General features: G+C 40.4%; 1 protein-coding gene across 2 annotated transcripts in view; it reads left to right on the top strand.

The window, feature by feature from the left end:
• The window catches only part of tbcd (tubulin folding cofactor D), a 36932-nt gene extending 24837 nt beyond the window's left edge, over positions 1-12095 (top strand). The window contains exons 21-39 of one of the 2 annotated variants that reach the window (XM_078270501.1): positions 1142-1202; positions 1291-1313; positions 1418-1449; positions 1587-1649; positions 1750-1826; positions 2131-2212; positions 2302-2420; positions 2591-2682; positions 3021-3161; positions 3911-3994; positions 4580-4738; positions 5473-5611; positions 8558-8679; positions 9221-9298; positions 9391-9477; positions 9565-9652; positions 10508-10617; positions 10717-10801; positions 10894-12095. In XM_078270501.1, coding sequence (XP_078126627.1) covers positions 1142-1202; positions 1291-1313; positions 1418-1449; positions 1587-1649; positions 1750-1826; positions 2131-2212; positions 2302-2420; positions 2591-2682; positions 3021-3161; positions 3911-3994; positions 4580-4738; positions 5473-5611; positions 8558-8679; positions 9221-9298; positions 9391-9477; positions 9565-9652; positions 10508-10617; positions 10717-10801; positions 10894-10917 — 1666 coding nt within the window. In that variant the 3' untranslated portion in view covers positions 10918-12095. The remainder of the gene's footprint in view (positions 1-1141; positions 1203-1290; positions 1314-1417; positions 1450-1586; positions 1650-1749; positions 1827-2130; positions 2213-2301; positions 2421-2590; positions 2683-3020; positions 3162-3910; positions 3995-4579; positions 4739-5472; positions 5612-8557; positions 8680-9220; positions 9299-9390; positions 9478-9564; positions 9653-10507; positions 10618-10716; positions 10802-10893) is intronic. The other variant, XM_078270502.1, reaches the window with a different exon arrangement.
• Positions 12096-12647: the final 552 nt, after the last annotated feature.

Consider the following 12647-nt stretch of genomic DNA (forward strand, 5'->3'; position numbering starts at 1 on the left):
TTCCAGAAGTACCTTGGTGCCGACCGAAAATCCTTCTCCATGTCTTCTCCAAACTTCTCCCACACACGCTGCTTTGCCTCTTTCACGGCAGAGGCTGCAGCCCTTCGGGCCCTTCGGTACCTTGCAACTGCCTCCGGAGTCGTCTGGGATAACATATCCCGGAAAGACTCCTTCTTCAGTCGGACGGCTTCCCTGACCACCGGTGTCCACCACGGTGTTCGTGGGTTACCGCCCCTTGAGGCACCTAAGACCACAGCTCCTCACTGCAGCTTCAGCAATGGAAACTTTGAACATTGTCCACTCGGGTTCAATGCCCCCAGCCTCCACAGGGATGCACGAAAAGCTCCGCCAGAGGTGTGAGTTGAAAGTCTGTCGGACAGGGGCCTCCTCCAGACGTTCCCAATTTACCCGCACTACCCGTTTGGGCTTACCAGGTCTGTCCAGAGTCTTCCCCCACCCCCTGACCCAACTCACCACCAGATGGTGATCGGTTGACAGCTCCGCCCCTCTCTTCACCCGAGTGTCCAAAACATACGGCCTCAGATCAGATGAAACGATTATAAAATCGATCATTGACCTTTGGCCTAGGGTGCTCTGGTACCAAGTACACTTATGAGCATCCCTATGTTCGAACATGGTGTTCGTTATAGACAATCCATGACTAGCACAGAAGTCCAACAACAAACAACCACTCTGGTTTAGATCAGGGAAGCCATTCCTCCCAATCACTATATATGTGTATATATATATATATATATGTATATGTATGTGTATATATATGTATGTATGTGTGTGTATATATATGTATGTATGTATGTGTGTATATATATATATCTATGTGTATATATATATGTATGTATATATATATATGTATGTATATATATGTGTGTGTGTGTGTGTATGTGTATGTGTATATATATATATATATATATATATATGTATACATATATATGTGTATATATATATATATATGTATACATATATATATATGTATACATATATATGTATGTGTGTGTGTGTGTGTGTGTATGTATGTATGTATGTATATATATATATATATATATTTTAAATAATTCCATTCTATGAATTGTTGCTTTAAACATGCATGAGTCTCATGTTTCCTTCCTTTATTTGTCTGCAGGACTGTGGTGGACATCATTTCCTCAGAATGTGTGGACGCATTAAAAAACATTCACCAGAAGGTAAGTGTAACCAAATGTTGTTTCAAGTTGAATGACTGTAGTCGAAGTGTCCTCTGTTGCTGATGTTCATTTGTTGCCTTACTTTCAGCTAAATGACAGAAAACAATACAGGTAGGTGGAAAGGATCAACTTGTTTTGTCATTAGCAATATGGTAAAACAAAAACATCTAAATATTCTTTTGGCTTCACATCCCAATTAATGCTTATGTTTGTAGGGGTTTTGGTGGAGAGCTAATGAGGCCAGCTAGTAAGTCTGACAGCAAATAAGAAAATGTTTTTTTACAATGCAATTCAATGGTTTTAGTGAACATGATGGAAGACATAAAGGGCAATGCTATTTTTCTCATAATACGGTAGATGTGATCACTTTTATCTTGTCTACAGTGTGCGGTCTTATTGAAAAGCTGTCCCTGTCCAAAATGCCATTCAAGAACGAAACTGTAATCAGTAAGTTAAATCTTTTAAACAGTTCCTGTTATGCTTTTAAATGTTTGTATTTCATTCAACAGCTTAGCTCAAAGTCTCTAATGTTGTGACACTGTTTCAGCTGGCTGGCAGTCGCTTATTGACGACACCATAAAGAATCTGCATCTAGTTTCGAGTGGTGTGAAGGATTGCATTATGGTAAGCTTTTCTTTATAAAATGGAAGTAACGTCACAGATCTAGGAGAATGCTAATTTTACATTTTATCTGACAATTAACTACTAGTGAATTGTTACACATCCACAAAGAAATGTAGATATTTTTGAAGTAGTTTAACAAAGTGGATGCCCTTAGGAAATTGAAATTAGCAGATAAGATGTTAATTTGGTACTTTTCAAAACTGTGGAATTGTAAGACTGCACTGTTTATAAAATGCTGCTTTTCATTCAGAAAGACTATTTGTTTCTTACCTATTCACTGATCTTTATCCTGCTTTGTCTGCAGGTTGCCGTGGTATCGGCCTTGTCCGCCTTGTGTGAGGAGTACTACCAAGACGAGCCGGGCCAGGCAAATTCAGGAATGCAGGGTGAGTAAAATACTTAGTTCCACTAGTTCTACTGTATGTCTGAATTTGAAAGTAATCTCTGCATGGCGTATGTGTGTGTTTGTGTTTAGATGTCCTGGTATCTCAGTACATTGAAGGGCTGAAGAGTCCACAGATGCTCACTCGCTGTGGATCTGCCCTTGCCCTCGGCTCTTTGCCAAGATTTATGATCCATAGCAAATTGAATCAGGTGTGTTTGGGGAATGTGTACATTTTGTAGCCATTTTACATCTAACTGCCTTAGTATTTAAATTTAAGATTTTGTGTGTGTGTGTGTGTGTGTGTGTGTGTGTGTGTGTGTGTGTGTGTGTGTGTGTGTGTGTGTGTGTGTGTGTGTGTGGGTGCGTGTGTGTGTGTCAGATCCTTGAAGGCCTCCAGCAGATGTGCACTGTCAGCCAGAAGGATGGGAGTTTTACAGAGGCGAGGAGAGATGCAGTCAAAGCAATTGCTCAGTGAGTATCCATAAAAACTTTTATTTATTCCTTCTATTATCTTTGTTTTCTATATTCTTATTTAATTTAGTCGTGATGGTTCAGGCTTATGTTGCATAGGCCCCTCCGTCACTCCTCTGTTCTTTGTCTTGCCCTAGTTGTGTGGACTAATGCTAAAATAAACATTTGGCTGACTATACCTGCACGACCTGAATGACGTGTCCATCCATTTGTTTCCCTACTGTTTTTGCGTCTTTCATCAAATCTTTCTTATTTCCACAGTTCATCAGATACTGAATCTCCTCTGTCGGCCCTTAGAATCTTTTTTAATAAGAATTTATTTTATCATCTTCCATCAGAGTTTGTGTGAAGGCTGGTGTTTGTGCCCATGGCTCCCCAGACTCTGCCCTATGCTCAGAAAATGTGGCAGGGGTGTATGGCGCTCTGCTCAACAGCATGAATGACTACACGACAGACAGCAGAGGGGACGTAGGTGCTTGGTGAGTTACCTTACTTATCACTGCACATTAGTAAATATACACAGAAATACTCACGCCTCACAAATACACACATGCTTTTTTAACTTGCCTCAGGGATTAGGAATGCTCCCCTGCCTGAGGCCTTCTGTGTTTTTCTGTTCCTTTACCTAGGGACACAAAGTGTATGTGTGTGACATTAGACATTACATACATGCCTGTCTCACTAGTAGCCCCGGGCCATGCTTACCGCCTCGCCAGGAATGTCACCAGGCTTGTCACTTGTCCTCACAACATGGGATGGGCTGCTTCTCTCGTTACACTCATTGTTTTATTGCCTTAATTCTTTCTCTTGAATTGTTTTTTTTCTTGTTTACAGTTCCTTATCTCTCGTGTTTTTAATTTTTGTACCACATCTTTCCTCATTTTTCGAACCCACTCAGAGACAGCTTTCTGTTCTGCATCTGTTTCAGGGTGTGACTTTAAAAAGAATGCCGTGATTAACATTTCACATAAACGAACAATCTCTGCGGAGATAAAGCTAATTTGACTATAAAACTGCCAAATCTACCAGTGACAATAAAATATTAGCTTCAAATGATGGCGTGCATCCTTGCGTGCATGTTTTATTTGTATGAGTGCATCATTTGTCATGTTTGTTCTAAAAGATTATTTTGCTGCTTTAATAGATTGTTTAGATCATAATGACCCAGGTCAATGTGTGTAAGGTAGATTTAGGACCATGTCATTTACTCTCTCTGTGATGTGCCCAGGGTGAGGGAGGCAGCGATGACCAGTCTGATGGATGTGACTAAGCTGGTGGCCAGCATTGCTCCAGAGATCCTTTTGCCAGACCTGTGAGTAGCAAATGGAAGACTGAGTAACACCAACTCTTGGCTTGTTTTTTTATTAACCTCAACATACATCTAGAGAATCTCCAACCTGTGTTTCACGTCACCAGCAGGTGAACATAAAAGTTGTAATGTCAGTCAGTCTCAGACTTGTGACTTGACTTGGTGTTTGTTCATTGGCTTGAGTAATCTTTGGTGTCACTTCAATGTCTCAAGGTGTGGCCACAATACCTCAGCCTAAGTCTATCCAACTTGGATCATGCAGGTTTTGTAATTATAATAAAGTAACAGGATAAAAAGAATTGCATAACATTTACTTTTACTGTTACTGATAGGACACTAGTTGATCATGGTGGAATTCACACCCAGTGTTGCCTTTTGGTTTATTTATAGTGTTAGATTAATTCATTCATGATAATTGTTTGTCACCAGAAACCTAGCTAAAAAGGTGCAGAAGTTGGTATAATAACTTAACACAAATAGCCAATTTGGTGATACCTTAGTAAGGTTTAGTGAAGTGACACCCTGCATCGATTTCTGATTTACGGAATAAAATCACAATTCATTTCTCTATGTCTTACTATTCTGCAGAGTGAAGTGTATGATGTGCTGCCTGGCCCAGCAGTCAGCAGAGAAGATTGACCACTACAGAGCCCACGCTGGCAACGTCTTCCTGCGCCTCCTGCACAGCACAGAGCCTGCAGTACCTCACATCCCCCACCAAGAGGAGTTGTTGAGCATTTTCCCTGTGTGAGTCACCCCTGTCCCTCAATTTGCAGCTCATCCAGCAGCATTACAAGCTCTAAAGGTCGTGACACACTAACCCGATAATCAGCCATCGGACAGTCTGGCTAGGTCAGTGACTCGAGTCTGTTTGGTGTTCGGTGTGCCGTCGGCCTTCATTTTGGCCGATTTGACATGTTGAATCAGAAGGCGGGCACTGCCGGCAGTCGGACTCAAATGACCAATCTGATTGGTAGAGTGCTAACCCGGAAACGAGGAGCGGGATGAGCATGTCTTTTAAACTGACTTTTGTCGATCTGAAATGAAGACAGATTCAGCAACTGCGTGGCCTATTTCTAGCTTAAAATGTTTTCAGAAACACGTTTCGGTGAACTATTTTAGTAAAACATGAGATCGTATTCTGAACCATCAGCCATGACAGTCTGACTTTGAATTTCCGGAGAAACCAGACCCACGTGATTCGTTCGTCCAATCAGCTGCCGGTTTTCATTTTTGGGCGACAATACAGATTAGCGCCACCTGCTGTTATGGAGACGTATTACGTCTCATCGCTTTGGTGTGTTCCGAGGCACTTTTTTGACCAACTTAGTGAGACTGATCAGTCCAACTGCCTTTTCTGCCAAGGGTCGGCAGTTGTTTGTTTTGGCAAATACAATATGAAAAGTATGATGTGCAACAATTGTATGTGTAACAACTTCTGATATTTGTTGATCTTTGACTCCACTTGCTCTTTCTTTCAGTGAGACCACAACCAGTCTTAACTGGAATGCTCCATCCCAAGCTTTCCAGTATATCACCCAGCTGCTTGGACTGCCCCAGTATCAGTACCACACCCTGCTGGGCCTCACTGTGTCTGTGGGAGGGATAACCGAGTCCACAGTAGGTCACCCATGATGGGAGGAGTAGAACATTGTCTAATCAGAGCAGTTGGATGTACAGACGGATGACACATTTTAAAGAAAACCAAAACAAATGCAGACACGCAAGACACTAACTGCTTTGATGAGTATGAATCATATGCTATGGCTTGTGCCAGATCTCAACCCAATTGAACACCTATGGGTGACTTGGGACCCTACCTGTTAGACAGCACTCTCCACCACCGTCATCAAAACACCAAATGGGGGAACAGGTTTCCCATCCCACCAGCAGCTTGTATGATCTAGGAGAAGGAGCAGTGGAGCTCTCTTGGTTTCCCCACACCTTATTAAGACACTTAATGTTGGTTTTTCCTTTAATTTGTCACCCATCTGTATTTTATAAAACTTCACTTTCACTTACAGTATTCATCTAGTAGAAGTGCCTATAATTATATTAACATTTTAAGGCCATAAACAAGAAGTTCACATAATTATGAAATTGAAGAAGAAAATAGTGTATGAAGTTAGTTAGAAATATAATGGATTTTAGCATTTGATTGCCTTTTAAGGGTGTTGTTTCAATGTTTTACTGCTGGTATGAAATATAGAACTCCTGGAAATTACATATAATAGTGACACTTAATGGTGAATCATTGCACTTTGCTCATTAGCAGGCTGGGATGTTAGTATATATACAGCATTGGCCCATTTCATTGTAAAAGTTTACTTTTCATCACACAGTAAGGCCTGACTCTTTGTTCTTTTTTTGGATGGTAGTAATCCGGCTGCCTGTAATGAGTTGGCAAAGTGGGCTCTTGGTTGTTATTATTTAGGAGCAATTTAGGCCAACAGGGGGAGCCATGTGTCTAATCTAGTCTACTCAATCCTCTGCACTGTTATCACTTACTCTCTCTAGAACGCCTGGCCTTCAATGAATTCTTAAAATTACAGATATCAGGCTGTGTTACTTTGACTTATCTCCTCCCTGTCCCTGCTGGCAATACTGTGCAACCACTTGAGCTTGACGCGTTGATCCAAACTTATCCAGAACAAATTGATCTGACGGGTCCCTCGTGGTACTGGCAAGCAGGAATTTTCCATCAGTTGAATCTTTGCAATCCAGTGCTAAATAACCACTTCAAAGCATGTCTGATACTTTCTACTCCTGACCCCTTGCACACTATCACTCAGGAGGCTCAGCAGGGGCCTCAAGTTCTCCCTCCTCCTCCAGTATGACCTAACCTTTTAAAATCAATCATTCGAAAGAGGTCCTGCTCACAAAGATTTGTGAAGGTTGGGTTATTTTTAACTTTAAGTGTTTGTGGATGTATAAAAGACAATAGGTTTAAAGCCTATTATAGCAGCAGTGAAGTTAAACTCATCTGCCAATGGAGTCTGTAAACATATTCCCTTAGAGACGATCTTGCTCTCGTCTTGCTTTTACCTCCTGCTCTTCCAGCCTTTCTTTGCCACAGATACATCCTCCGAGATGGGAAGGACTGATATGTTTGTACAGGATTGCATGCAGGAAACTGAGCCAATACTGCATCAATACATGAGCCAAGATTACCATTCTCACACCACAGGCATATATTCACACAGGCCAGAGAGAGATTGAGCATCCAATAACTTTCCAGGAACTGCCTTGAAGGCCAGCCTCAATGTAGAGAGATCATAAGGCCATGCAAAAGTCAAACAGCAGAAACTGTCTGTCTGAGTCCCAAGACTGAGAAACCTAATTCTGTATGAAGTATTTATGTATGATTTCTTGTAATATGAATTCTACATGTTTAAATAACATTTAACCATTGAAACACAAACATTAAAAACACAAATTAATTTTGTATTTAAGTGTAGATGAGTAAATCAGTTTCTATGTAATTTTGTTTACCTATAGCACATTGTGCTATGTTTTGTTGCTATGTTGCAAGTGTCAAGGTTCGACACTTCCTTTCCTGCAGCCTGATGATATCATAATTGTTGATAGGCCCCTCAGGTTCACACTTACTCACTAATAAGCACAGTCATTTTGTTATTACAGTCAGGTTTTATGTTTTATCGTTATTTATTATTTATATTCAAACCGTCTATCTAAACTTCTCTTTTCCTTTAGTATAATTTGTAGAGTACAATATTTTTGAACATGTCAGTGTTATTGTTCAGGAAATCGTAACATGTAAAGAGAATCTCTGTGCCTTACTTTACAACTAATATCCTCACATTTTATTCCTTAAAGGAGATCTATTATATACAGTTTTCAGGTTCATACTTGTATTTTGTGTTTCTACTAGAACATGTTTACGTGTTTTAATGTTCAAAAAACACTCGCTCACACCCTCTATTTACCCTTTCTCTGAGATGCCCCCCTCCCGATAAAGCCCAGTCTGCTCTGATTGGTCAGGGTTTCCGCATCTCCGGAGTCTCTGAATCTGTGCTCTGCTGATGCTGCCTCTGTACAGTCTGTGATCCAAATTGGGGAGAAATTAACAAAATCTGCAGCCAAGATTACAGGTTTCCCTGACGTTAGCAAGTAGATACATGTGGCAGGGTATGTAACATAACCGCCGCAGTAGTGCCTGCCTGGAGCATATGACAATATACAGAAAACCGGCTCGGTATGACATCATACGGAGCCAAGAGCAGAAAAAAACTGTTGAAACCGTAGCGTTCAGAACAGTGGGAAATCTGAGGTTTTGGCTCACAGGGATTTCTTTTTAATACATTTAACTCATTATTTTAGGCTTTGGCCATGTTTAAATGAACATTGGACATTGTAACATTATAGATATGAGTTATGAGAAAATACTACATAATAGGTCTCCTTTACAGACAGCGATGGTGATTGATAAACAGGCGTAGCTATCACCCAACCTCAAAACGAGTGGGAGTCTCTGTTGTTTTAGTCCACCGTTTTAACCATCAGGCTGCTCCACATTTATTGCTGCTGTCCGCTGCTTCCCTTTAGGTGCATTTTTCTTCTCAGTCATTGTTTGACTATCTGAGAGGGATCCAGGACAACCATGCGGCTCTGTCACAATTTGGAGATGCGTTGCTGAGCATCTTCAGAGACAATCTCCGCAATGACAGGTACACACACACACACACACACACACACACACTCACACTCACACACACACACACACACACACACACACACACACACACACACACACACACACCTTTATTTTCTTGTCCTTGCTAGATGTATTACTTCAGGCCCTTTCCATTTTAAACTGGAGTGATGTGTCCACCTCACCTTTTTAAAATCAAATAATTTCTGAAAACTAGTCTTCTAAGGGTAAATTGTTCTTTAACTATGGTTATCTGTTGCACTATTTTTGTTCTGCTTTTATGTTGTGCTTGCCTTATATATGGTTGTTTATTATTACTGTTGATGGAACATTTTGGTTTATTTACTTTTCTGTGTTTAAAAATATATATATACATATATGTAGAGTGATCTTCCAATTCATTTTCTCATATCCATTGCTAGTGTTATCAGTACATTAAATGATTAATTCTTAAACACACTTGCAAGCCACCAGATTTAATACCAGTTTAATATGCTCATAACATAATATCCTGACTGTGACTTGAGTGAAATTCTTTTTTCTTTTCCTATTTATAGGGTGTCTATTCCTTTCCTTAAGATGCTCGATCAGATTCTTGCTAACAGCTGCTTTGAAATCTTCACCACACAAGAGAAGTGAGTGTTGCGACAGCTTTGTTAAAAAAATAAAAAAGGAAAGTGGATGATATGTGTGAGAGCTAAAGTGTTTCTGTTTTTATTTTTCTCAGCCATCAGTTCTGTGTGGACCTTTTGGCCCTTTGCAAAGAGTGCAAGAAGACTAAAGATATCTCCAAGCTACGTGCCTGTGTAACTGTGTAAGTCTCCATTTCATTAACACATTATATACTGGACTGAGGTAGAAAACATCATCCATGTTGACTGTGCTGTTTGGTGTTTCCCAGCTTCTGTGGGTTGATCCAGTTCCAGGGTGAGGTGAGGAAGAAAGTTTTGTCCCAGCTGCTGATGCTACTTTGCCATTCCTACCCTGTGGTAAGTTCACAAGACAGGAATACTCACCCAGTCTTAATAGATGTATAAAACCACTGACAAGCTCTTTCAGCATTTAAAGAAATGCATCCACTCTGGTTTATGGTACAAAATTCACACTCTCCAAATGCAAGTCAAATGTGTCTTTATCCTGCTAAAATTGCCAGTAACAGTATTGTATTGCGTTGTTGTTTTTAGCCACGCTTGCAGTGTAGCTCTAGGTGTGGCAATGTCAGATATTTGGTTGGTTTGTCCACCACTTTGGTCCAGACTGAAAGATCTCAACAACTATTGGATGAATTTCATGGTCCTAATGACTTTAGTGATTCCCTGACTTTTTCATCTAGTGCCACCATGAGGTTGACATTTGTGGTTTTGAGTAAAATGGCTCGACAATGGATTGACATGAAATTTGGTTTGGACAATGATGTCCCCCATCAGAATGAATTGTAATAACTGAAGTTAGTCATTTAATTTTGGTGATGCCCTGGCTTTTTATCTAGCACCATCACCAGGTCAATACTTTAATTTGTCAAGTACTTTGGTTTATGACCAAATACTTGCAAAATAATGACATTTGCATCAGCCTTAGCTGTACTTTGTGTTTAGTGCTAATTAGCGAATGTTAGCATGTTAACATGCTTGAGTGAGATGGTGAACATGGTAAATATCATAACTGCTTAACATCAGCATGTTAGCATTATCATTGTGAGCATGTACGCATGCTGAAGTTAACATTTTGGTCAGTACACTCCCATCAGCATGGCGGTAGACTCTTAGTCTTGATTGTTTACTTTGCTTTGTGTAACAACAGCTACAACGGGACAATCATTTACTGTTCCTCTCTTACAACTGTAGATCAGAAAGACAACAGCCAGCCAGATGTACGAGATGCTGCTGACCTACGATGATGTCATAAATCCAGAAATGCTGGATGATGTCATGACCCTGCTAAGTGATACTAATTGGTTAGTGGTCACAATGGAGTGCAGTTATTAAATATTATTTTGTGTTAAATGCTTTTGGTATGTATGTGACACGTTGTCGAACTGGGGTGTTTGTTTCAGGGAGAGTGACCTTGCCACAGTACGGACCCACAGGAATCAGCTTTGTGATTGGTTGGGAGTCCCCAGGCCACAGGTGGTTACCAAGGTAACCAGGATTTCTGAGGGCAGATACAAACGGCAAACATTTTATGTTTTATCACCATGTTGAACTTAACTCTGACCACTGTCTTTCATCAGCAGAGCCCTGTCCAGGTTTCCTGATCACCTGTGGCTGTGAGCACCAGCTGTAGGTGGACAACATGCTGTAAGAATTTACGAAGGATGAAACCATCACATCAGTCTTTTCCCCGTTTTGCTATTATTACTACAAAGTTCTTGCGCACCAGAAAATTTGCATTCAGATGAAAAACTCTGATAAACAAAAAAAAAAAAATCCAGCACACTGTCGATCACTTGTACTCACTTTGTTAATGATGTTTCGGCCCTTTTGATCCTTGCCTGATGAAGGTCTAAATTAATTATTAGTAAGTAAGTAAGTGAAAAATAATAAACAGTACGTGTGCTGGATTTGGTTTTGTTATTACAATTTCCAAACCCAAAGCACACCTGTATAAAGCTTTCATTGTAGTTGTCTGTGCAGAACACCTTTCTCACATGTCCCATTCAGGTCACAGTCTAGTGTGACTTTGGAAATGGTTTCAATAGAGTTGTTTACTTGTAACCTGTACCTGGAACAACACTGATGGGTGAAACCGAAACTGTAGTTTGCATAGACTCCAGGGAAATGGTTGCCATTTAGCCGTTTTGGCACAAACCGTGGAATGTCACTGGGGCCGTACTTCCCCTTGGGTCCCATGCAGACCTACTTTTTCTGCATTGGTGGAGGTGCCAGAGACTGCAGGAGTTCCAGGCCTGATAGTGGAGCCTCCCTTGTTGCCTGTGGAACAGAGCCTGTTGTGTCATATTGGTCCAGGCTTTCTCATTAGAGTCTGATAGTGGTCACATTGTCTCAGCCAGCTTCCCTTTCTCACACTAACAAAGATACAAATGTTACATTATTTTAGAATTAGGTAGTTACTGATTGTTTATCCTACATTGCAGAAACTCCCCAGGCTAGTAATCACTATATTGCATTACATTTTTCTGTAATATGATTAATTTAACTAGGTTTATCCCATGGAAACTGATGTGTATTTGGACTCTCGTAAAACTGGGTTGAACATTGTTGCTATGTTAATCCCATTTGTTTGGTTTACTGCAGCTCTTGTAATTGTGTGTGTGCTGCCAACTAACTTGTGCTTTTACTTGTATCACAAATGTATCACATAACTGGATTACTATCAGCATGAAAAATCTGCACCATAACACAAAAACATGCCAGTATAAAAATACTGCTCATTTATGCCTGTGGTCATCAATAAAATGAAATCTTAACATGATGTAATTGTATGAACAGAATCAGGAAAAGTGATGCTAACTTTGAGGTCATTTCAATTTAAAGCCACACTTCGCCTTGTTGTAGCTGTTACCAATACTCTCTCAGTGTGTTCACACCAGGGCGGCGAAGCAAATATTTGTGACGCTTTAATCGTTCGATTGCGTGATTTGTGTCTTTGCAATGACTTTGAATGTAATCGCGCCACCGAATTGGGGTGAAAACACCTGGGTTGTACCACGCCATATAAATAAACATTGAACATGATGAGCTCTTCTGAGAAACATATATTTCGAATAAAGAAGATACTAAGACGGTACTAAATAACTCACGAAAAATGGATATACTGTATCAATGGTCACATTGTTATTTGTCTTCTATCTTGCCTAATAACTGTGCCTCTGACAAGTGGCTTTGCTAGCCTCTTACCATGCTCATTAACAAGGCCACATTCAGTCTTACCCTCCATGGGTGTTGTTAAATTTGTCTGGCTAGTCCCAATGTTGCTGCAGCCCATAATTCGACTTTAATTAATTCCCAGCCAGATGGAAATTCC

The sequence above is a fragment of the Sander vitreus genome, chromosome 15 (assembly GCF_031162955.1).
Source record: "Sander vitreus isolate 19-12246 chromosome 15, sanVit1, whole genome shotgun sequence".
Lineage (NCBI taxonomy): Eukaryota > Metazoa > Chordata > Actinopteri > Perciformes > Percidae > Sander > Sander vitreus.